Below are 26925 nucleotides of genomic sequence, written 5' to 3'. Positions count from 1 at the left end.
TGATGCTAACATTTCAAGAGTGTTAATGACAACTACGAAGTTTTTAGAAAAAATGTCAATGTTCCATTGAAGTTCTCTTCTTGTCTTGATCTTTTATTTATGCCACTTCTTTCTTTAGTCAATCATCCCTCATCAGATACTACTTTCAACCCATGCTGCAGGTAAATTATAGCAGATAATCAGTCCATGAACTTGTATGTATCACCACTAAAGTAATAGTTCTAGTTAATTGTTAAACAATATTTTAAGAGTGTGTATAAAATGTGTATGTGTTCACTCTGAAGTGATTATCAAAATGTGGTGTTTGTCATTCTGCTGCTAGGAAAATGTTAACACTCAATGCCTGCAGGTTCCTGTGAGTGCTTGCATATAGCTTTATTCAGCATGTGGAAATACTTAGCTGATGTTGAACATCTAAATGACATTAGCATACAACATAGGGTAAAACTGCCTGAGGTCAATTAAGTACATGCTCCAGGTGTTAATTTGAGTGGTTCTAGTTCATGTGTGGTGTTAATATATTAAGTACAGTTATTTAGTATCATATTCATCATATAAGAAAATAACTGTATTTCAACAAGACCTCAGATTATGACAGTACTGGATATTAGAAGCCTAGTGATATGCAATGGGAACTTAAGGTAGCACTGCTTCATTCTCACCTATGTCATATTTCTACTTATTGCATTTAATAACTAGTACAAATATTAATTGCATGTTCTGGTTAGTGGTAAAATGGAATGTTGCACTCACTGTACTTTATCTAATAAAGATGTAAGGATGATGGTATGAGTGGAAAACCAGAATCAAAGGCCATACTGCTTAGCAGTATTACATTGCTGGGATGTAGTGACATCAGCAACATTCACTTTCCTTATTCCAGAAGGAATTAAAATGTGTTCAGACTCTGCCTATTACAATATACAATGTTAGCTGTACTAACAAAGCAACATGTTTATATTTGGACCTGTCCTGTTGAACATATTTATGTTAGGTGGAGGCAGCAGACTACACTCTCATCAAGCTTCCGAATGGCCCCAAACTGTGGGGGACCACCTGGTATGCTTGAGTGTGGGCTGCCATTTGGAGAGGCTGGAGGAATGGAGTGACAGGCACCTGATGAAATCCAAGAAGGATAAATGTGAAGTACTGCATGTAGGCAGGAATAGTCCCTTGCAATGACACAGGCAAGGGAGCAGCTCTGCTAGGATCAGGGGTCTTGGTGGAGGGCAAGTTGAACATGAGCCAGCAGCATCCTGGGCTGTGTTAACAGAAGCATGGCCAGCAGATGGAGAGAAGTGATCATCCCCTTCCACTCTGCACAAGCTAGACTGAATTTAGCTACTCTAGTCCAGTTCTAGGCTCCCCAATACCTGAAAGATATGGATAAACTGGACAGTTCAGCAGAGGGCTACCAAGATGTCTGGGGGCTGGAGTACCTTCTTTGTGAGGAGAGCCTAAGGAAACTGAGCTTGCTTGATTGAGAGAAGAGCAGGTTTTGGGGGAGACCTAAAATGAAGCCTCTGCCATCCTAGTACCTACAGAGTTTATAAAGAAAATAGGGCCAGGCCCTTTATGGTGGGGGGACAAGAGACACCAGGCACAAAATGAAATGAGAAATGCTCAGATGGGATTGAAGGGGAAAAGCTTCCTCCCTGGGGACAGCCAGGTGGCAGAGCAGGCTGCCCAGGGAACTTGTGCAGACTCCATCTGTGGAGGTCTGAGTTCATGGTGGAGCTTGCTGTGCACAGGAGATTGGATGACAGATTCCCTGAGGTCCCTTCCCACCCCACTTACTCTGGGATTCAATGAACTGCAATCAGGTAGTCTTTACATATGCAAGTCATAGTAGTGTTTGGCCCTTTTTCAAGCACCAATTAGTCTACAGTCAGACAATGTAGCACATTAGCTTTATTAATTACTCTTTGAGCAAGGCTACTAAGTTTCTGCTATAAGGCTGAAATGCATTTTCCACGGTTGTGCGTTGACTGAGTACGCACCAGGAAAGCAAGACTCAATTCAGTGGCTCTTGTTTTCATTGCAGCGCTCTCATGGAGACCCCACTTGCTGACATTTTCTATTCATTTGTTCTTACACCAGTTGTGTCATTTAAGTTGTTCCTTTTGCATTTATTCCCCTGATTTATTTATGAAGCAATTACGAAACCAAAAACCTAGAAGTTTCCTCTTCTAGTCTTTGTTCTGTCGGGCTAAACAAGCCAAGCTCTTTCAAAGACTGCCCTTCTGCTCTTCACACACCTTTAACCCAGACCTACACCGTTGGTGACTAGAAAGGGCCAAAACATCCCAATTAGGTCATTTGCAGCGTTGTTGGTTGTTCTCTACTTGTACTAGAAACGTTTAGCCGGATACAACCGTGTAAGTGCAGGAGGGACAGCTGAGGCGAGCCTAAGGGCTTGCGGCTGCCGCCCGCCCTCTTCCCTCAGTGGCTCGTTTCCCGCCTCAGCGGCGAGGGAAAGGAGGGAGGGCGGGGAGCCCCCGTAAAGGCGCTCCCCGCCCTCCCTCCTTTCCCTCGCCGCTGAGGCGGAGCCGAGCCGGCTCCTCCTCTGGCAGCTGCGGGCGTTGGCAGGAGCAGGCACAGGCGGTGCCTCCCGTCCGCGCCCAGCCCGCGGGGAGCTGAGGGGCGAGCATCGCGCTGTCCGTACCGCACGGCACCCCCCTCCCCCGCCATGTTCCGGTTCCTGAGAGGTTTCGCGTTGCCAGTGGCCGCCTGCGACGGGAACAGGAATGGCGATTCCCGGTACGCCAACCTCTTCAGGAAGCTGGATCTCAACGAAGATGGGAGAGTGGATATCGCCGAGCTCCAGACGGGCCTCCGGGCTATGGGCATCCCTTTGGGAAAAGAGGCGGAGGAGGTAAGAGCGGGCCAGGGGCGCGGCGGCGGTGGCGACCCTTCCCCGTCTTTAGCCGCTTCACCCCGGCGCTGCCTCCCGGAGGAGCAGCCCGTGGCGAGCGGTGTCTCTCCGGCACCCCGCGGCCGTGTAAAGGGCGAGACGCGGCCTGGCCGCCCCACCCCGGCGCCCGCCCCGTAAGGGATGGGGCGCTGCCCGGCTGGGGCTCGCCGTGATGGCCCCGGAGCCGAGGCGGCTCGTCGGGGGCTGCTCCAGGCCCGGGAGTCGCATCCGGGGGCTTTGGGCTGCTCCGGGATAAAGTCGGCCACGGGCCTGCCTTTTTCCTAACCGGGTATGCGGTGCCTGCTCCGGGGCTGGGTTGTACAGGCACGCCTCGGGGTTATAAATGAAGGATCCCGAGTTACTGTTAATAGTACGGCTGCCGGCCGTTCCACTGCCAAGTGGGCACGGCCGGGTTTATTCATCATGCGTTGACTCTTGACTTCCTTTGACTCTTTGTTGCGTGATATTTGATAGCATATTCCTCCTTCAGCATGATAAAGGATGGTAATTTGTCTGTCACTCCACCTTTGCTTAATCATAGGTCAGAATAAAGTAAGGTTTGCTTTGGGCAGCAGGTACATAAATGTGTATAACAGTAGGTTGCAATATCAGAATTAGTTATCGAAGCTAGATCTCTGTGAACACACAGATATGGAAATGATTCTTCTTGGCATTGGCTGTGTCTGATACCAAGTCTCTTCTATTTAAGAATGCCCACTTGTAGCAGCAGCCACAGAAACAGCATGCTCTCTTTCTGCTGTGGATTCTGCAGTGATCAGGTAGATTTACTGCATTCCCCTGTTGGGACTGTTATTTCCTCTCTTGTTACCGATGTTGTGACCTCACAAGTTAGTAAAACTTGAGTCATCAAGTGTTCCAGTGCAATGCTGAGTTAGACTAGCAAATATGACCTGTACCTGGAAGAAGAACTTCTCTTTCCTAGTTTACAGTAATCCCAAGGGATCAGAATATAAAATCATTTAATGCACGGTTCTGTAAGCATAAGTATTTGTGCTGAAAAGGCATGCATAGGTTCAGTTAGGCTGAACAGGTACAGCTGAGATCTGTGCTGGAGCTATTACCGTAACAGTCCTGTTCTTTATCTCAGTACAAAGAATGGTTAGATGGCATTCCACTGCCGTGCCTGTACTAGCCCTTGCATGCTTTCTGAAAGAGGTTCAGGAAAGTGAACTTAAATTTTGACTGTGGTGTTAAGAGATATGTTGGGTCAGAAGTTCAGTTTCAGTGACCTTATACTAATTGTGGGACACTGCCAATTCTTTCCCTTGGTCTCGTTCTTTGGTCTCTATTTTACCTCTTTTTGGTATATTTAATTCTCTGTCTCATACTTAAGGGAAGAGTATCCAGCAGGCTTCTTGAACAATGCTTCTGTGAGAGTATAAAAGAAAGCACGCTTTCACTTCAGTATTGCTGCTGGTCAAAATCATCTTTACAGTAAGTATGTTTTGTGTCCTCAGTTTTTGGTTAGGGAAGGACAGTTTGGCCTCTTTGCTTATCCATGACAATTGTCAGTATTAAGAGCACGCTAGTTGCAAACTTCAGTCACGCATTATATACACATTGTTGAAAACCTGTTGTACCAGTTTGACTGTAACAATTTGGTTTTTTTACTTATATTGAACAACAGGGGAACAGGTGACCAGTTAATTTTCTGATGTTTAACGAGGGTGGTCTTCCCACATAATTAACTGAAAGCCCTAAGACACAAGTGCCACGTTTCTTAAGTTTTGAGCAACTTAGAATTGAAGTTCCCAGGTCTTTCTCAAGATCAGTGTGATGGCTTTCATTAATAGTGCACGTCTGAGTATCTGTCAAATTCTTTTTGGTTGTGACAGGGTAAACTGGACGTGAATCCCATGCAATCAACAGAGATAAGCTAGACTTACCTGAATGTAATCGAGAGCAGGAACTGGCTGCCTTAGTTGCTTAAGAAACACAGAGTAAACAAAATAAGCCGTGAGTCATGTTCAATGTTTGAGAGGAGTGGAAGAATTGTTGGGGTGCACTAAAACTTCTATATGCTCACTATTTTAAACTTAATAGAGGGCATAGTTTGAACTAGAAACTAGACTGGTTATATATAACTGTTAATAACTAGACTTCTTATGAGAGCCTCAGTAAGACCTGCCTCCGGCTTCTTTCCTGTCTTTATGTAGCTAATCTGCTTCCTATACTTTCTTGCAGCTCGAAGCTGCCTTCTCCCTCTTCACTTCAAAGCTCTGAAGGGATGCTGAATTCAGTAAAATGTCTTTTTACTACTTGGTAAAAAGGTATTTTATAATTTAAGTCAGATATTGAATCAACATGTTTATTTGTAGAGGCAAAAGTAGTCTTATGATTGCTAATAACTAATGGGTCAGGAAATGAGATGTGGAAATATTACACAATGTCGCAAAGTGTTAGCTCCCGAACTGCACAGCCCTGCCATCGTAGCGGCACTGTCGGGTGGGCAGACCTGGGGATATCCTAAAGCAAAGTAGGCTTTGGTGCCTTGTAGTTGGGTTGGAGTCTCAGGCTTTGCACTATTGTTATGTTCTAGATGCAGGTCTAGGTTTGGTTTCCAAAAATACTCTTGCAGGACTGGCTTCCATTGCGTGGGGACGAAATCCATGGCCATGCTAGTATTGGTCACCATACTTCTGGGGAGCACAGCTGCTTCCCGGTTAACTCCTGGTAAGGGACCATGTGAGTGTTACTGTGTTTCACTGCTAACAGGCAGTTGGTTCATCTTAAGTCATCATCTTCATGGTATAAATTAGCGTTTGTGCTTTTCTCTAGAAATGTAGTTCTTTTCTAGAAGGAATGTGGATGCCTTTAAAAGATACAAAGCTGCTCTCTGTTTGAGTAATAGACTGCTGGTATGCTCTTTTTATTTCACCTTTCATCAGTTGTCTTGGCAGTTTTATTAACATTTAATGTACGATGAGACACTCTTTTAGGTGAAGTAACATTGTAGATACAAGAATCAATGTGAAACCATGTGGTGAGCTTTGGAGGTAGGTTACATGTCCCTCTAAGGAAGAATCATTTTTTTCCCCGTAGCAAAACATCACAGCACAACATGACAGAAGCTCCTGACTATGTTCTACTTGACCTGCCTCCTGTCAGTATCTGACAGACGAAAGTAAACCACTGGAAAATCCAAAATGTGTGCTGCTTAGAGGCTGCCAGGATGACTCTTGTTTTATATTGTAGTATATTACCTGCCAGCAGTGGGTAACTTTGCAAAGCTTTACAAAAAATTCCTGCCTTAATGCGTCAATGCCTACGAAGAAGGAATTCAGTGTGGTGACAGTATCAAATGGCGCTCTACAGGCAACATTAACAGCGATTGCACGGTCACTTTGATTAGCGGAGTTGTCCAGTAGAGATACAAAATAGATGCTGGGATCAGATCTCAAATGATCTCATCCTGTGTCTTCAGAATGCCGTGAGTCTCTTAGGCGGGAGTACCATAAATGGTGTGAGTGGTTATATGAAGTACTATTTTTGTTCACCCTTTCCTTCTGTTGCAATCAATCCTTACCATAAACCTGTAGGAGTCAAACCCTGTATTTCAAGCTTCAGTTTGGGGTAGGAGCAGCCAAGCATTCAAATTCAGGTGCTATTTATACATCGAGTCCTGGAACTAGAAAGATGTTATTGAAATGAATAACTACATTGTGGAAACAGTATAATGATTTTATTTGGACTGACTCTTTGTCAGGTTTTGACATAAGTCTTTGGCTATGTTAAAGCTCCTTTAGGTGAAGAAACAGTGTGATGAGACACCTCTGTGTGGTGGAAACAGGGCCCAGCAAGACTAAATTCTCAGCAATCAGAATATGGTCTGTTTAGAGTAATCAGCAGTGTTTATGAAAATTTTAGTCCAATGAAGTCTAAAAATACTCAGAACACTTGAAGTGTGTTGCTGCATTTAAACCAGAGAAAATTCAGAATTCCATCAAGCAAGGCAGGCCCCCGTGCTGTGTTAGTGCGGGGTGTCAGTGCGAGAGCAGAGGTGAGAACAGAGCTAGGTGTGTATTGTTGCCTTCTGTGCTTTTCTCTGGCCTCTGAAAGCTACAGCTAGTGTCAGAGCTTGAACTTACTGTAGCTGTTCGTAGTCCAGAAAACACATACTTGTTTAGTGCCTGAGCTAAATACGTCCTTGAATATTTCTTCACTGTTTTATTAAGATTTTTGCGCTTTTCTTAATTTTGGTAATGTCCCTTACGTGGCAAAATTAGAAGGCTAGTAGACCAAATGAACTGAAGCCTCTTCATTATGTTATAGCTTGGCTAGAAACATACAGACCTACAGAAAGCCCTATTACTTTGGCGACTACTTAGAAGAAACATGGGCATTTTTGATCACATGATACTTACTTTTAGAAATTATTGTTGTACTTGATATGCAGATTCACGGTCCTGTAAGCTTCAGCACTTTCGTGTCTGTGTGTCATACGTTATGTGGCATGAAACTTTCACTCACCGTAATAGTATGCCAAAAACTAGTACTATAGATGTAGACAGGCATCTTCAACTTTTTACCAAAACAGATGTCACGTCATACGATTGTAGAAAACTGGAGCCACTTAGTTCCTTTAAACTTTGCTTTTCAGGTCATAATAGGTGTTACAATTATGTCCAATTATGGGGACTTAGTTGTGAAATACCACAAATATCTTCAGTAATAAATGTGACTTCAGTTCTAAGCAAACATGTAAGTCATTATTTCATTTCAATGTGTACAACTTGAGAAGCTTTTAACTGATACGTGCTGTAGTTCCAAGTCTCCATATGAAAGAGCAAGATGAATAGAAGTTTGTTTTCATAACACTTTAAACATCCAAGGAGATAAAATGAACTTTTTAATACTAACTTGATAGGCTTTTTCCTGAACAGTGACAGGGTACAGTGAATGATTAATTCTTTCTCTTGTTGCTGCAAAGTGCAAGAATGCTAGGTACCAACTATGGGAACCCCCACTTCTGGAAGATCTCTTAGCCGCGTGTTGAAATGCTTTACTAAATCCCTGTCTTGAGACAGCAGTGTGTCCCAGGTAAACAAACAAGGTAAACTGGTAAATCTTTTAAGATGACTGTAAGGTGGCAGAGTAGTCTTATTTAATGGAAAAAGTCAGGCTACCAAGTATGTTCAAAGTCAAAAAATACCAGTGTAACTTGCAAAGAATGATGAATGAAGGTACAAGGGATAGTTTGCGTCTCCCATTTATGCTGTTTCAGATTCTTGGAATCTAATTCATAGCTATGAGTTGAGAGAGTTTATCCAGATCCTGAGGGAGCAGCTTCTGCAAGGGATATTGGAGAGCATATTCAGGACTTGCATCTCTTCCTTTTTAGGCTCATTTTATAGAGATTCTGTTACCTGAAATGGACCAGTGAGAAGACTGCTGCTAGTGCTTTCATGTTGCAGGGAAGAGTGGTGCTCAGGATAAAGAACAGGAAGGGGAAGGTCTGCAGCTGATAGCAACATCTCTGCTACTGCCAAGGGTGCAAGTCCGCTGTACTGGAGTGGAGGACTCTGTTAATGTCTGTCTCTAGCAGTTTTTAAAGAGCCTGCTTGAGTACTGTTTACGAGTTGGTAGTGTCCTTTGGGAGGGAAGGGAATAAATATGAATGCAGCATTTGAACAAGTTGGGAGATCTTTGGAGGCACTGCACATTACTGTTTTGCTCAAAATGCACTGTTGTGTTGTAGGTTTCTGGAGGTTAAGTGGCAGTCTAGTTTGTTAGTGTGTTATATGGACTCGCTGGTTGGGGTATAACGCTATGTGGACACATCCTCAGGCCGTTTCCATTTATGCTTGATTTAACTCCCAACTGATGCACTTTGATAAGACTGACTTCAGTAATCTTTACTACTGATTTTTAGGTTATCATTATGTGTCAAATTTGTGTGTCTAGGTGGATGCAGATAGGAAAAGGACAACATTAGTTTTTAATATTGTAGGGTACATATCCAGTAAAGAGTTGCATATACTTGAGCTGTGACTGAGTTTGGCTTCCAATAAGAATACAGTCTAATAACTTGAAAATGTGGAATGCAGAGCTATGTGAATGATTGGCACTAATTATTTTGGAGGTGAAGGGGGAAAGAACAGAAAAGGGGAGGAGAAGGCAATATCACGATTGGTTTTATATATAGTACCTCTGGTTTTAAAAGAAAATAGGAAGTTTGTGAATGTCTTAAGACATGATGCTGTTCTTAGCGTGATGATGGTGGTTTTTTTCTATGCAGTATTTGTAACTGTGCCCTTTGGAACTCTAGTCATAGATTGCAGGACAATTAATTGCTAATTGCACCAATTATGTATCTTTAAGCTTTGGTTTTTGACTTGTGTCTTGCAGATAGCATGATAGGAAGCCAGAAACACCCAGGAACTTCTTGATGGATCACTTCCTTTTAAATATTCTTTACATTATATTCATTAGCTGAAATAACAAGCTAATGAATAGATGATTGGTAACCACACATACTGAAACAGCCCCACCTTTCACATGCAATTCAGTTTTGTAACTAGAATGTGAAGGCTTATGCACAATACACAAATCAAGATACTAAGTAATATAAAAATTAAACTGTGAATTTAAAAGAAAAGTCCACATAAAAGCATTAAGATTTTTAGTGTCTTGCATTCTCTGTCTCTACATTGTAGCTATGAATGTGTTAAAGTTCATAACTTTGGCACAGAGTAATCTAATAATTCATCAGGGCACTTACAGAGCGTCAGGATTTTTAGGTGTATATAAAGTCTGTCTGTAACTTTTCTGATTTTTTTTTTTCCAAACAGACCTGCTGGCTTATGTTTCCACACCAAATACAGAGGTCTTCTGGAGGAGTAGGAATTCAACACTGCAACATGCTTTATATAATTCTGAAATTTAAAAATAAAATTCTTCAGTGTTTCAGTCTACTTGTGGCCTTTCACCTTGGTGTTGCCTCGCTGTGCAGGACTTTGAAAGCAGCTGCATTAACAAAATATACAGCAGAAAAAGAAAAAATGTAGCAGAATTAAAAACATACAAAAAAACCCAAAAGAGGAGTAAAGAAAAATGCAGCAGTGTCATGACCAAATAGGTCAGCACAGGAGCATTGTAGTCAGTATGTGTGAAGGCCTGTAACATTAAAAGGAAAGATCATCTAAACTATCTTCCTAGATATATCAGTAATTAGCAATTCTTTATGTGGTCACCATTTCATTTTATCTAGTGAATTATCTTTATTGCTTGGGGTTAAAGTTTTTAGACGATGAGAAAAGAAATGGCACGCCTTTAAAAAATAAACATTTTCCTCTTGGGGCTGGGCCTACGTAAAGGTGAGGTGATCCCACAGTAAGTCTGTAACAAGAAATGGCAGGTTTTATGTGGCAGGCACACTGAACATTGTTTCCCAGGACTTCCAAGCAAGGACTGGCATCTAGTTTGGTTCCTGCTCTATTGTTGTGAGCATGCCTATTTTAAAATGCATCCAGCTCTCCTCCACCAGAGAAGTTGATGAACCAGGAAGTGGCACAGTGACGAGTGGTTGTAACTGTGCAAAAATCTGGTAGTATATCAAATGCAGAACAGCAGAGTTGGATTCCTTGTTGAACTGAAGTGCAGGTGATTGAATATTGGAGCAGGTTACCTGGAGAGGCTGTGGAATCTCCGTTCTTGGAGATGTCCAAGACTCAACTGGATGTCCTGCGCAACCTGATCTAATTAGATATGCTTTGAGCCTGGGTTGTGCTCGATGGCCTCCAGAGGTTCATTCCAACCTGAATTATTATTTGATGCTGTGAGTGGGCAGTTTGGACCTGGGAGTTAGCGTGCCACAGAATCAAGTACATGTCTTCCTGCTGGCTATGCCCATGGAGTATATAATCCCCCATGAGGGAGTTTCTGCCTTCCAAGTGGAAGGCAAGCACCTTTCAGCGTTTCTGTTTGTTCCACAAACTTGCAAATTACTGGTTTTAATCTGAAACTTTAACACCTGCATAATTAGTGCATTTCACAGGCAGCAAGAGGCTTTGTATGAAATTTTAGATTTGTAATGTGAGAAAAATGCACGTGCCTGCTGAAGAAAGGCATAGGTCTTTGTTCCCTGTTGTTTCTGTTCTACTGCACTGAGAGTGGCTGAGTCTGGCTTGAAGTCTGGAAAATAACTGTAAAAACAAAAGTAGGGAATGGAGAGTATGTTCGTGCTTATCCTTTTCTAGTTGTTGCAATATAAAATCCGCTCATTTGGCAGATGAAATGAAAGGTGCCTCCCCCTTCACAGACGCTAATTGCCAGCTCTCTAAACCTCCTAGGAATTTCCGTTTTCTTTGGCTCACGTCGTCCTCAGCAGTGGAAGTTTTGTAATTAGAATTTAAAGTTTTGACACATTTGTGAGCCAGAACAACGCTTTCCTTGTTCTACGTTTTTGTTTGTGTAGTTCAGGTAGCAGTAGGGAATAGTAACAATTTGTGTTGATTAGAATTCAGTCAAAGTGTGTGTATGACTGCCACACAAATTGCCTCTTCTGACTAGCTTGTGGGAGTCTAGCAGGATACTCGGATCCTGCGATATGAGGTGCTGTGCGTGGAGTACAAGATGGGCTGAGATGGCAGTGTCTTTGAGGAGGGGACTCTTCTGGCTAGAGTAATTTGTAATGGTGGGTTTTGGTTTGGTTTTTTTAAATTTGTTTGGGGCTTTTTTAATGATTAGTCTATTAGCCTTTCTTAATTTCTTGTTAGATGGTCGCGGTCAGGAATGCATCCATAAACTTCAATAAACATCAACTATTTTTTTTTTGTAATGGGAAATTCTGAACAGCCCTAACCATATTGGCAAGGGCGTGAAACTGAATTGATTAGTATATTTTTGTTGACAGGTTAATAGAAATTACAACCAAGCTGCAGTTACGAGTATACTAAGAACACTTATTCTAGACTGATACAAACACCTTTATCTGAGTATGTGGTAACTTGAGTTGATTTTATTGTGCATAACTTGCTCTATTATGGGAGGTAAATAATTTGCTGCTTATTTCACTGTGGAGTACCATGGTCTTCCTCCCTTCCATTGAGAAATCTATGATAATCTTTCTTACAAATTTTGTTTTTTTGAGATTAAATGTTAAAGTACATTTTCTTTTAGTAGAGGGATAGGAAAGATAAAGGAGGCAACATAAATGTATTCAGATGTCTTAAATTTTTTTTCAGATATCTGCAACAAACACACCAGATTTTTCAATTTCCTTTCTGTTTAATTTCTGTAGGCTAGAACTTGTTGGACTTTGGTCTTTGGAGGACTTCTACTAATTATAGTGGAATAAACAAAATGATTAAAACCAGATTTTGCAGATTAGAACAGCTGTGCAAATCTTGTTGAGAGTTACTTTATTCAGAAACTACAGTTGCACAAGGTAGTCTGCAAAAGAGAAGATATTTGGAAGAATTTTTGGCATGTGCTTTATGTGTACCCTGAAGTGCTCTGAAACTTTCTGCAAGTTAATGAGGAGATTGTACTGTCAAGTTGGTCTCCTGTCTGTCTTCAAGTGCTGCCCCTGTAGGTTTTCACACACTGAGGGAAACCACAGGGACCGATACCCAAAGAAGCGACAAGGTGTAATTTCCCCTTAAATCTTGTGTCCTAGATGAGGGGTTTGGGGTGGATTTCCCTGCACATCCTGCCAGAGGAGACGACGGGAAGCGCCTGTGGCGGTGTGCTGTGAGCCCCGCTGCTCGCTGCAGCTCTCCCTGTGTGGGGCAGCCCTTGCTGTGGCATAAAGCCCAAGCTAATAAATCCTGCAGAGCTTGTTAGCCTGGGCTTCGCTCTTCTTGGGGCTTTGCCTTTGAAGACAAGCCTCACCAGTTACAGGCTGATGCTTGGGGGGGGGCTGCTGTAATTTCCCTTTTTTAAAAAGTATGTTTTCACACACAAAAATGGTAAAGTATTCTGGCCTTTTGTTGATGGAGAAGTATACGCCTAGGCTGTATTTCAGACTTGTTTCCTGCAGTGCTAGCAATTGTATACCCTGCATTCAACTTGTAGTTAATTTTACATGTAGATGTTTCTTATCTGCAGGACAGTTACTAGGAAACACATGCAAAAATGGAAGATAACTGTGCTCTATTTGCTACAAATCTGTCGTCGTTTGTTTGTTTCAATTTTTTTGTCAGGGCTTCAGTTTGAAGCCGAAAGCCCTGCCTTCTTAAACCCTGGGGGCTGGAAATGCTATTCAGGCGAGACCTTCGTATATATTTTTTTTTTTTTGGTCAGCAGTTAAATAGTTAATTGCTGTTTGTATTTTTATAATTCATAATTAGTAGACCAGTGGATTAAAGAGGATTAAGACTTTTTTTTTTTTTTTAATTTTACTGACATATTGACAAATGCCATGTATAACCAAGGAAGTCACAGGCTTTAAGTTGTTCTCTTTCATGATTTTGTCCTGTCCCCCACCTCCTCCTTCACAAGTTATTTGATACCTGTATGTGTAACTTGCCAGTGCTGGTAAGAAATCTTAAAATCTTTGAATAAGAAAGTTACGTAAATAATAAATAATGCTTTCTTAAATCTATCTTTACTGCTGAGTGTTTTGTCTCTTTATGGAAATACTGAGAGTGTGTTAAATGCTGAGAACAAAATATAGCTCTGAAGTGTATGCTTAGTTGTTTTCCTGATTTCACTCCCAAAATGACCAATATGATGCTTTTCTTAAAGCCAGGGCTGTACCATGCTGCTGTTGCTTTGTGACCTGCTGTAATTTGGAAAACTCAGATGTTGAATTTTCTCTCAACAGAAAATTTTTAAAGCTGGAGATACTAACCAGGATGGACAGCTAGATTTTGAAGAATTTATGCAGTATCTTAAAGATCATGAGAAAAAGATGAAACTGGCATTTAAGAGCCTGGACAAAAACAATGATGGTATGCCTTGATTTATTTTATTTGTTCAAACATTGTTTGAAGAAAACGTGCATTATAAGTTATCTTTATTTATATTCTTTGTCTAAACTGGAGACAAAAAGTTGTGAACATGGAACCCCTACTTCTTTTCCTTAATAGGATCATAATTATAGTTTACTATAGATTGAAATAATAAATTATTATAGTCTTTTTTCTTTTTATTATCTTCCAGGTCCGTTGATCTGGGGCTCTTTGTTCCCCAGGTGGAGAAACTATAAGGAAGTTTCTAAGTATCTGTTAAAGATAAAATAGTTTTTAACTCACTGAATGTTTGCATCTCCTTTGGTTGCATGATTTTAATTTACTTACCTTTACTGAGTCCTTGTAGTAGACAATCAAAATATATCACCTGTGTTTTAATTGATTTTAAGTTATCTTTGCTATTATGTGGATGTTACAATGGAACTTAGTGAGCTCCAAGGTGCTAAGTGATTCAGCTCCATGTTTTAAATATTTATCATCTTTCTTTTAATGTTTTAAGGAAAAATTGAAGCATCAGAAGTTGTCCAGTCTCTCAAGATATTGGGTATAAGCATTTCAGAAAAACAAGCAGAAAAGATCCTGCAAAGGTCAGGAATTATTATTTCTTAAAGTTTTTTAAGCTTCTTTGTATTGTTTATTATTATATTCTAATAATTTAGAGAACAGGATAAATGGGATTATAACTTTCAAAGGTGGTGGTACCTTCAGTGCTGCTTTTATAGGAATTCTCACATATTCCATCTGGTTTTGGGTGATGGTAAGTCTAGTCACTATTTGAGCATCTGGTTCTGGGAGGAGAATGTTGTCTCATTTCCCTGTAAGCGTTGTTGATAGAACGAAGTGTTATGTTATGTTTTTAAATGGAATATGCCAGATACACTTGGATAAGAAAAGCATAGTATTGAAAGGCCATGGCAGATTCAGCCTTGAAGTCTCCATATGCAATTTACAGTCAGTTGTCACTGATGTGATGGCCAATACTTAAAAAAAAAGGCAACAAACCAGAATAAAACCTCATCCTTGCTATTATTTCCTTATATAGTTCAATTTCTTTTCAGTATTGATGCTGATGGGACGATGACAGTAGACTGGAATGAGTGGAGAGATCATTTTATGTTTAACCCAGCTACAGACATTGAGGAAATAATTCGCTATTGGAAACATTCCACTGTAAGTTCAACTTTTCTTTTAACTTAATGCAGCTCTTAAGTTCATCTCTGCTGGGTTAATTGGCAATATTGAGTATCACAGCTTCATAGTTGCTATATTTCAAACATACCTGTATTTAAGATTGTTTGTTTTTTCTTTTCACTTTGTGCTCTCCAGTTTACAAGCAGGCTAGTGTGATGTGAGTTTCTTCTCAACGAAGAACTTCATTTAAACTTTGCCAATAATTATCAGTAATTCTTTTCTTCCTTTGGAGATCTTCTATAGAAAGATAATAACCACAGTATTAAATCTTTTTCTTTTCACATTGCACTACATTCTTATGTTCAATACTTTTGATGTATTGAAACAAATTAAAGAAACATTTTAACTGTTTCTTATGGTGAAATTCGTTCTGTATTTGCCATCCAGAGGGACCTTGACAGGCTTGAGAGGTGGACCTGTGCAAACCCCATGAAATTCAACAAGGGCAAGTGCAAGGTCCTGCACATGGGTTGGGGCAATCCCAAACACAACTACAGGCTGGGTGGAAAATGGATTGAGAGCAGCCCTGAGGAGAAGGACTTGGGGGGTCTTGGTGGATAAGCTCAACATGACCCAGCAATGTGTGCTTGCAGCCCAGAAAGCCAACCGTATCCTGGGCTTCATCAAAAGAAGTGTGACTAGCAGAGGTGATTCTGCCCTTCTGCTCTTGTGAGACCCCACCTGGAGTACTGCATCCTGCTCTGGGGTCCTCAATACAAGACAGACGTGGACCTGTTAGAGCAAGTCCAGAGGAGGTCACAAAGATGATCAGAGGGCTGGAGCACCTCGGCTATGAGGACAGGCTGAGAGAGTTGGGGTTGTTCAGCCTGGAGAAGAGAAGGCTCCGGGGAGACCTTATAGCAGCCTTCCAGTACCTAAAGGGGCCTACAGGAAACCTGGAGAGGGACTGTTTACAAGGGCATGGAGTGATAGGACAAGGGGGAATGGCCTTAAGCTGAAGGAGGGGAGATTTAGATTAGAGATTAGGAAGAAATTTTATGCTGTGAGGGTGGTGAGGCACTGGCACAGGTTGCCCAGAGAGGCTGTGGAGGCCCCATCCCTGGAAGTGTTCAAGGCCAGGCTGGATGAGGCTTTGGGCAACGTGGTCTAGTGGAGGGTGTCCCTGCCTGCAGCAGGGGGGTTGGAACTAGATGATCTTTAAGGTCCCTTCCAACCCAGGCTATTCTATGATTTAGATAGATATTATCATTACCATAAAATCACTAGTGACACCAGTGATGATTTTCTGTGCACGTGTTCTAACGCTCTTTTGTGTTACAGAATTTCATTTAACAATGACGGAATGTACAGCAATAGGCTATCCACTGTGCAGATACATTTTTTTAAGTTGCTATTGAATGGAGCTCTTGACACCAAAGTGACTAACTTTTAAGAACAAATAATAAGGAAAGTAAACCAGTAGTAATCCTGTTTGCTAAATATTCTTCCTGTACATTATTGGAGTAATCCATAAAGTTAGGTAAAGACAGATTTCTTTGAATATAGTGAGACCATTTATATCTTCAGGGATTAGTCAGCATTTCCATAATAAAAAGGTTTATGAGATCTGAGAGCTTTGTGAGTGTTTCACAGTGTACAACCTCAATTCAGAAATGCTTGTCAAAAGGGAGTTAGCTCCCTGTTTGCTGAAGAAAACACTTGAAGCACTGCTATGAGATCAGATAGTCCTGGTCCCAGCTTACACAGTGGAAAAACCCCCTTTGTTTTAATAAAATGCTTCACATTACTATTATTAAACATAAGATCCATATTTTTTTTTGAAGTGTCATTAGTTACCCCCAAGAAACAATTTTAGAAGTCTCTCATGATCTTCTAGTGTTGCAGTCAGCTGATGACCTAGTTATCACAGCAAGCAAAATCCAGCTATATGGCAACCCAGCTGGTGTTTCAGATAAGAGCAGACGTGAGACCTTACATGCCTGGCTGGCATTGACAGCTCTTCCAATTCTGTTTTTACTGTAAAATTTTAATTGCTGTCAGACTGTTCCAAGCAGATAGCTACCTTGGCATAGAGGTAGCTGTTGCTTTTCTGTTGTAAACACCCTCAAATTTAGCTTTTTTTCTTAGTTGTGTTTAGGGCTCGGCAGACACAAGGTTTAAACCCTAGTAGATACTATCTCTAAGAACATTGCATTTATATTTTGAGAGTTCTGATTGATCTTTTGATGATTCCATGTAGTTGAACAACTGATGACACCTTGTTTGGAAACCACATCAGAAAGATGAAAGGATTTTTCAGTTAATCTGTTCTGTGTTCATATCCAGAATAGTTAGTGCTTACCTTGTTTGTCCTGTGGCTGTAGCTATAATCTGCATCCTGCAATTCTTGTGTTCCAAATGACCAAGGCAGTATTCTGTCTACTTAACAGATAAGGAACGCAGCGTAAATTAGAGACATTGATTAAAATCAACAGTATTTAAAAAAGGAGTTTATCAGTTAACATCCTTTCTGGTCAGTACTTATCAGTTATTAAAACATTCTTGCTTCTTTTTAGGTTTAATTTATGTATAATATTTGCTTTGCATTATTTACACTGTATCTTGTCATATATCGTGGTTATAAATCACACGAAGAGCAGAAACTATGTTTAAAGTGATATATCTGAGGTTCCATAGTCTTATGTCTTGGACAGCTTTTTCGCTAAAGCCTATAGTAATGTTGTTGTTTGATCAAATTGAGTGGTAATACAAACATGCATGTCTTAATGAAATTTCAAACTTCTATAGCTGAAAAAAGTCATTAATGTGTCTTTCAGTGTAACTTATGATAAGAAAATTTGTAAAGCATTAGTCAAACTTGTAATTTTGTAAGATAATATGCATTAGTTACTGGAAATAGAATATTCCAATATATCGCTAAAAAAATGCCACTTTAAAATGTTGGAGGGGTAGGGAGAAAGGGAAATCCCACATATGTGTGAATAAATTACCATGAGAGAGAAATCTCTTGTTAGCATCCTTAGGAGATTACTAAACTAATCCCAGGAGGCTGTTCTGTGAAAGGTTAGCTGCAACGTATAAGCATTTGAGCTTTAGTGCTGACTGTAAAGGTCTACTGATCATGAGAGAATGTCTGTCTTTGAGCCGTACTCAAAGCGGAAATTTGTCATAATTTTTAATGATGATGGTGCAGTCTTTGAAATGGTGGGTCTGTGGTGTTATCACTCAATATCTGTGTAGGAGTCATTAAAAGTTGCTGTTCATTGAACAGCAATAGCAATCCGTAGCAAGTTAATTATAGGATGTAAATTAGAGGGTTTTTTTTTTTAACTAGCATTTTACTTACATATTCTCAGGTGGTAGGTTAATTTGGTATTAGAACTGTTGATAAAACTGAGATGATGGAATGAGTTATTTGCACATCTTTGCTTTGGATTCTAATAGGTGTTGGATATAGGAGATAGTTTGACTGTTCCAGATGAGTTCACGGAGGAAGAGAAAAAGACTGGGCAGTGGTGGAAACAGCTGTTGGCAGGAGGAGTGGCTGGTGCTGTCTCTCGAACAGGTACAGCACCATTAGATCGCCTTAAAGTGATGATGCAGGTAGGTGCAATGTTCAAGAACTTTATAAAAAGTTTCTAGTGTATCACTTCAGTTTTTAGAGAGTTGTTATGGAAAAGTGATGGCCAAATACAATATCTAAATTCTGGAGGTGCAGTTATATTTTGACAATTTCCATATTTTGTGTTCATAAAATTTGTCTTTTCCATAGTCGTATTGGAAAAAATGTAAGCAACATATTATAGTACTTATGCCACTAAAATAAAATTTTTTCAGTAGTGGATTTATTTTTGCTAGTTGGTATATTTAAGCAATTTAATACTTAGGTGATGAATTTGACAGTCTAATCAGAGCAGTATCTTTACTGTGATTTTGGGTTTTTTTAGGTTCATGGTTCAAAATCAAACAAAATGAACATAGCCGGCGGTTTTAAGCAAATGTTGAAAGAAGGTGGTGTCCGATCCCTCTGGAGGGGAAATGGTGTAAATGTTGTGAAAATAGCTCCTGAAACAGCTATTAAGTTCTGGGCTTATGAACAGGTAGGACAATAAAATCAGGAATGAAAATAATGGTAAATAAAATACTGTATCACTCCCACTGTTCATTATTTGCGTTGTTGTATTTTATAGGAGTTGTTATCATGGTTGGAGATTTTGTCACAGTAATTTAGAGTGACTTTAAGATTTAAAATAGGCTATTTATTCTGTTAATAGAATACTTGGTATTAGGCAGATTTTGCTATTGTGTTATAAGCAGTATAAATAAATTAAATCTGCCATGCATTTTACACTGTACGTGCTTCGAAGTGACAACAACCAAAACCAGCACATTATGCTAGCTGAACTTATGTGGGATTCTTTTTAAGTCAAATATCATAGTGCTATGTAAGATGCCCTCATCCTGGATTTCAGAGTTAAATATAACTCTGAATCAGCTTTAAGCATCATGTTAAGGCCTAATCCTCCTTTGGAGAATGAACTCCCATGCTGGTGTAGTTAAATGATCTTTATTTTTCCTCTGTGAGGTTTGCTAGTGCCTCAAGTAAAAATAAATGAACATGTTGCACATCTCTGTACAGCTATGAAATGAAAGCAACAAGAAGTTGTTAACTTTAGGATATCGCAAGACCGAATGACAGGTTTTGATGCCATAGAGTAACTTTGAGCACATTATTCCTTACTCTTGCTCTGCCTTTCGGGAGCTGATGGTTCATTCTTGCATGATGGTGTCTCTGTCATGAATGAAGCAGTATGTACAGCTCTCTAAGTGTCTCTGAACGTGTGAGTTGATCTTTCATTCTTTGATTGGAGAACCGGATCTGCAAGGGAGTTGGGTTCCTCTTTGTTGTCTGGGGGCCTTGGTACCCTTGTGTTGGCTGTTTGTAGACACAGTACTGTGTGTAGCTGAGGTGTTTAAGTAAAAGATTCTTGCAGGCTGGAATATTTATTGAACTCTTGAGAATCTTTGTCCACAGAGTTGCAGTGAGTCTAGTGCTAAATTTGTTGGGTTAGTAAATGTAACTGTAAATACATGAAAAAGTTAAGTACAGCCTGAAAAGACATTTTGTACTGTATTCTTGCCTCTCGTAATAACTCTTTCCTCTCCAAAAAAGCATGTGATATTTATGTGTTTTAACTATACAGTATAAGAAGATACTCACTAAGGATGATGGAAAGTTAGGCACCGTTGAAAGATTTGTATCTGGTTCTTTGGCTGGAGCAACAGCACAAACTTCTATTTATCCCATGGAGGTAAGTAACAGAGAACTGCTTCTGTTGGAGACTCTGCCAAATACCTGGTTCATTTCCAAAGCAAACCCCCTTTTGCTCTTGAAAGTATTGTAGGAATTCATCTATATTCCTATATCCTAATTTATTTTTATTTTGGACTTCCTTTCAGAATTTCAGTACTAGGCATTTTCAAACATACTATGTTCTAAATGGTATCTATCACTTTTCTATTTATTTTCTGTATAATATTGTCTAAATGTTTAAAACAATTTTAAATGTACTTCAGGGAAAAAATAATCCAAGAATGCATTTAAAATGAAGTACATATTCTAGTATTTTCTACATTGGGCATAAATCTTTTTCCCACTGTATGTAAGCAAGGAATGGTCTTGTCTGTAGCAGAACTGGTGAAGTTCTGTTGCATTATGATTGGGAGCTGGGTCTGATTAGAAGATCAGTGTGGAGGGAGAGTGTAACAGCTACAGTTGAGGCTGGGTAGATTAACTGCTCTTTCTTCTGTACGACTTATTTGTATGTGGTACTACACATGTTGCAATTTAACTAGTGTTAATATATTAACTGCTCTAGGGTAATAATTTCACATCCTGGTTTTTGTAAATAGAAGTACTTTTACTGCTGGTTCCCCAGAAAGTTTATTGTGTTGTGCAAATAACTGGAATATATGTTTGGTCTGGGATTAAACCAATACCAACATCAAGATTTGGAAGTAATGGCAAATGTAACCTACATAACTTTTTCGCAGCGAGGGGTGTCAGTAGGAATAGAACTTAGCCGTTTTCATTGCTGACAGTGATAACGATCTCTTTTTAAATAGCATCCTTGCTGTCAGAGCCACTGAATCACAGCTAGCCTGAGTACAGAGATGGGTTCAGTTACAGAATAACTAAAATGTTACGTAGATCATATGGAGACAATGATCAATGGAGACAGGTGAACTATATTACAATAAGATGCTCTGACCTTCCCAACAAAGATATAATACTGTCCTATAAGTGTTTTTTGAGGTGGTGTTTCGAAGTAAAAGAGAAAAGCAAAGTGCCAGGAGATTCCTGAGGAAGCCGCAGTCTTATGATGCTTTAAAGTAGGCCAAATTCTTGCTCAGGAAATTCCCTCTGTGGTTTCTTTTGGATACTCTTATTAATTTCTTTGTCCTAAGATGCTGTATGGACTTATTTGCATTATTAATCAGATGCTGGGTTTCAGTAGTAAGACACAATCTTTATATCCCTTAAATACCTCTCAAAGTGTCATGCTTTTTTGAAAGATTATTTTCTTAATATGCTTTGCTGTTCCCAGATCAGATGTGTGATCTGCTATTATGTTATTGGTCTCAATTATTCTGTAGCTGATGCTTCTATTAAATATTGCCTACACTGTTGCCTTCAAGTTGATAAAAAATCTGCCTGTTTTTAATCAAGAAAAGAAAGCTAAAATGCAATTTAAAAAGGCTAATAATTTCAAGCTAGCATGTGGTAGTATGTGTGCTGCTCTGCACTAATGATGAAACCTGAAGAAGCCTACTGCTAACAAAGCCTTAACAGTAGTCATCACAAAGGAGATTTAAAGTACCAAAATGCAAAGCAGTTCCAGACAATTGAATAAGCAGAGAGGTACTGTGTTTTCCTGTGTTTATAAAATACATTAATAAATAGGTATGTAATTAAGGCTACTATCTTTTCCCCTTTAGGTTTTAAAGACCAGATTGGCTGTGGGTAAAACAGGGCAATATTCTGGGATGTTTGACTGTGCTAAGAAGATCTTAAAAAGAGAAGGTGTAAAGGCCTTCTACAAAGGCTATATTCCTAATATTCTGGGTATAATTCCTTATGCTGGCATTGACCTTGCTGTTTATGAGGTGAGTTTAGATCACTGAGTGCATGTAGCTTGCATTAGTTAATTTACAAAAAGGGTAAATATTCTTTAGAATACCTGTATCATTAGTTAGATTTGTAATATGCTTGTAGTGTTACAGTTGCCTTCAATTTAAAATAGACAAATGAGCATTTCCGCTAATCTCACTAGACTGTAACGTTTTTCTTTGTTTGCCTCTCCAAAAGGAGTGCCTGTGCTGATGGGCCCTTACATGCAGCAGTGCCAAACAAGAAATCATGAGGCAGGATTGTGTAGACCTTGGCAATACAACATGCTTGCATACTTAATCAACCCTGTTGGACTGGAACGTACCTGTTCTATAGCAAATATGGCCTTAAAAACCCCATATGATATTCATATTACATTACCTATCCTGCATTTATGACACAATACATATTTTTGTCATTTTCTCTGATTTATAATTGGATTATAGTAACCTGAATTCCGTGTGTGTCTATGCATGTCACCGGAATTCTTTGTGGCTGACATAAAGTCCTCGTGAGGACCTTGAATAACTGCTCTCTTTCTTTTCAAGAGGATCTGGTGTCTCTTACACCCATTACCAACAATAAAAATGTCTTATCTACTCTAGATGTTAGGTGTTGCCTCAAAATGTGTTAAGTAACTTGGATGCACAGACTAAATTTTTTTCTAGTCTAGACAAATCTTGTGACACTGCAGTAGTAATCAGCAGAATTGCTTGAGCAAACGTTTTCAAACCATCCTTTTTTTCTGCACTATGCGTCCTTGCTTCTGCATGGCATGCCATGCACAACAGTGCGAGCTTTTGTTGCACACTGTGGGGTGCTGAGTTGTGTTTCCCTCCTCCTCCTCCCAAAGTGTTAACAGGTCTAGAACATGAGCACTGTTCCTGCTGCTGGATCTTTTTAAAGATTTCTAGGCACTAAATGCTGTAGTCTGGTTAAAGTCCTTACCCATGTACTAAGGTGTTTACCTGTGCACTTTAAAAGTGAGCATTTAGGACTGGTGTAGTGAGATTGGTGCTTTTCAGGATTGAGCCCATAAGATTTGTTATGAATAAAGATGTATTTGTTTACTTTCTTGAATGCAAATCTCTTGTCTTAATATTTAATTTTATGTCTTGGCAGCTCTTAAAGAGTACATGGCTAGAACACTATGCATCAAGCTCCGCTAACCCAGGTGTCTTTGTATTGTTGGGATGTGGTACTGTCTCCAGCACATGTGGGCAGTTAGCCAGTTACCCTCTTGCTCTTATCAGAACACGCATGCAGGCTCAAGGTGAGTCCTGTTGTACTGAAAACGTTTCTGTGTGGTCACATCAAAATTGTATAATTTGGGATAGCTATAGCAGAGATGTGGGAATAAAAAAACCCAACTTGGAAACCCAAGGACTTATCTGGAAAATCCTTAACGTTGGTCCGTTCTCCCTATTATCCCCGATGTTATTGTTCGTCATACTTGGTTCAAATCTAACATTTCAAACACTAGTGCTCTGAGAGCCACATTCCATACAAGAATACCAGGCATGGAGCCCCTGTCATAGTCTGGGAGCACTTTTCCAAAATTTAGAATGTTTCTTAAATTTTAGAGGTAAAATGGAAAAGACTTGCATCATCCTGTGAAGGTAGACAGCAATGTTTACTCTAGAGTGCATTTCATAAAGACAGTTTCATAGCTGAGATCTTTGCTTGATAGGTTTGTGCACAGACTTAAGGATAGGAGCCTAGATTTCCAAAAGAATGTAAGTGGACAATGCTTTTCAGTGGGGGGACTTACACACATGGATATCTCTCAAATGTCTGGGATTAAAGAGATCTCTCTGTGAGGACTCAAGTTTTAATCAGTGGCCCTAGAGGTGATAGTAGGCTCACGGCCCAGGTATTTAATACTTAAGAATTTTAATATTACTAGATCTGTTGTATAACACATTACCTTTTTGTTCTAGCCTCAGTGGAAGGAGCTCCACAGCTAAACATGGTCGGTCTCTTTCAAAGAATTATTGCTACAGAGGGAATCAGAGGACTTTATAGGGGCATAGCCCCTAATTTTATGAAGGTGCTTCCAGCTGTCAGCATCAGCTATGTTGTATATGAAAAAATGAAGCAGAATTTGGGAATAGCATGAAATGAAGGAAAAAGGTGAGATGCTTCCAATGGTGTTGGAAACACCAGGACAAAAATGATTTCTCAAGTAATTTGCTCTCACAATTACAGACAGATCTTTGTGGAGAGATGCTGCAACTTCTACTTTTCCCCTCAAGTGGGAAGAAACTTTCTTAAATTCTAGTTCACCATTTCTAAACAGATACCTATATTGCACTTTAAAATGTCACTGAGTTTAAAAAAAAATAATCAAGAAACTATCTTTAAATCAGCAATGTTTATATTTTCAGAAAATCATGCGTCTTTTACTCATTGGCTTTTTTTTTTTTTATTTGTCTTCTCTAAATGTGTATTGGGCTTGGATCAAACCAAAGGTAGGAGAAGTTTATACTGCCTTGATATATGAAAGTGACTTTTTGTTTTGTCATGCTGCCTATACTCAAGCAATTCACAGGCAACATTTTGCATGCCTATAAGTAAGCACTTACTATTATTATTTTTGAAGACTTAATGTTAAGTTTGCAAGAAACAGGATCTTATATCTTACATATGGACAAGGATGAAGTAACACATTAAAATGTAGCTCTCCAGGCTAACCTTTTTTTTTATTATTATTTTATTTAAAGAATAAGAGCCTGAGAAACTACTGTTCCATGGTATCGGAATACCTCAAATGGATTTACATGGTATTTTTGTAATACAATCAATGGTTTTCATAACTTGCTTCACTGGACCTGCTTTTCATTGCACTTGTAAATGTTAGCACCATTAACCATGACAAGCTTTGGCTGCACGTTTTATAGGATCATAATATACAGGAACAGAAAAAGCTTGATTACTCCATTCCATACAAGTGCAAGCTACTGTTTAAAAACGGGGGGTGGAAGATTCAGTATTAAGCTGATAGTGATTGTAATACAACCAATAGCAGAGCTCATCATAGTTGCCTTGGGGAGAAAAATGCTGCTCATTTTGGACTCCCCATTCTTTCCCTTACTCAGAGGGCTACAGTCCACTATGTGTTTTTTAGCCAGTAGAGGATTGCATTATTATGTAAAGGTTTTACAGGTTTGTCATGTGAGATAAATCCTCTTTCCCTCATAGTCTTCTGTGCATGCTGGCTGTGCGTGTGGAATTCAGATAGTAAAATACTGAAGCATTTTGTCCAAGTGACCAAATGGGACTGCTGATCTCAGGTGCCCATCAGATTGATGTTAATGAAACAAGCAGAGCACACACGCACAACTCGTTAGTGCTTGAGAAACAGCTCCTCCTCAAAAAACCAAAGCAGCACTTCCTCAATGCAGAAAGTAGGTATTTCCATGTACAAGTACTTCCAAAGTGACTTCCTTTTTTGGGAGGGAGTGGTGTGGTGATGTGGCATTTCAGTTGCCTTCAGGCCTGAACACTGAAATAGAGTAACAATTATTGTTGAGCTCATTTGTTTTGCTTTGTCTGCTTTCTGCAATCTGTGGTGTTTTAATCTTAGTAAATTTGAGATTATCTTTATACTTATCTTGACCTTCTAAAAGCAACTCCTCTTAGACCACTTCCTGAAATTGGGTTACTGAAGGAAGAACTTTGTTCCTGTCAGGTCATTAAGGGTCTCCCTTTTTTTTTTTTTTTTTTTGTGGGTTGTGATGGTTTGGGTTTTTTTGTTTGTTTTTTGGGTTTTTTTTTTAACAAAACAAATAGCAAGCAAACATGAATAACTGCCTGAACCTACCTTGTCCCACATAAACTATTTGGGCCATATTTTTTTTTTCAATCAGCAATCAAATGTAAATCTATGTTCAGTGCTTCCATGGCTGGTGTTTATTGTCCATAAACTGATAGATAACAACTCTATAAAATTTGTATTACAAAACATCGTTTTATCAGATTTCAGAAAATGGCAGCTTTAGCTGTGTCTTTTGGCCTTCCCTTTAGGGAAACCTTGGACTTTGCACTTTTTTTAAAAAACAAAAAGTCATTCTATCCAAATCATCCTTATGTACAATGCCTTTCTGATCTGAAAGTTTCTTGGTTTTGCCAACATTCTTGTATCGTTGTGGGATTTGTGAGATCAGTTTCCAATAATTTTGTTTGACTGTGACCAATGACCAAATGTATTGTGTGTGTGTGTGATGCAAAGATGACTTTAGCAATGTCTATCTTCTAGACTTGCTCCATTTTGTTTATAGTGTGCAAGTGCCATTATGAGTATTGAAAATTACGGTAATGATGTTTTCAAATGTTGAAAAGATGGAGTCTTTCAAATTTAGTTTTTCATTATGTGCCTTTAATATGACTGTGTTCAATTGTGTATTCTTTGTCTCTTAAACATATGTTTACCTTTTTAGCTCTATAAAACTACCAATTTCTAATAAATGTTTGTTTCCTTACCTGGCTGGAGTGCGCTGATGTTTTTTTTCATGGCCTGATAGACAGATTTCTTCATTGCACTCTATGCATAATACTCAGTGTCAAAAATGAAGGTAATTTATCTAAAAATAAGTTTGAGACTAGCCTATGCTTTGCTACTACATTGATATTTGAAAACCTTGTCTAAGATTAATTGATTGTCATCCTGTTTAAAACTCTAGCTGTCTCATCACTTAATGGAAAATCACATAATGGTTAATATTTTTGCTTGTTCATTGAACAGTATAACA

At 39.4% G+C, this 26925-nt stretch overlaps 1 protein-coding gene across 1 annotated transcript; it reads left to right on the top strand.

Annotated features, from left to right (window-relative positions):
• Positions 1 to 2555: 2555 nt before the first annotated feature.
• SLC25A24 (solute carrier family 25 member 24) lies at positions 2556 to 26655 on the top strand. The gene is made up of 10 exons (XM_075760093.1): positions 2556 to 2875; positions 13704 to 13830; positions 14351 to 14438; positions 14910 to 15021; positions 18448 to 18606; positions 18951 to 19103; positions 20208 to 20315; positions 22003 to 22170; positions 23297 to 23447; positions 24115 to 26655. The coding sequence occupies exons 1-10, from the start codon at positions 2690 to 2692 to the stop codon at positions 24291 to 24293; spliced, it is 1431 nt and encodes a 476-aa protein (XP_075616208.1). The 5' UTR covers positions 2556 to 2689; the 3' UTR covers positions 24294 to 26655.
• The last annotated feature ends 270 nt before the right edge of the window (positions 26656 to 26925 follow it).

The sequence above is a fragment of the Balearica regulorum genome, chromosome 8 (genome assembly GCF_011004875.1).
Source record: "Balearica regulorum gibbericeps isolate bBalReg1 chromosome 8, bBalReg1.pri, whole genome shotgun sequence".
Lineage (NCBI taxonomy): Eukaryota > Metazoa > Chordata > Aves > Gruiformes > Gruidae > Balearica > Balearica regulorum.
Note: the sequence above shows the minus strand (reverse complement) of the source record. Positions and strands in the feature narration are given on the sequence as shown.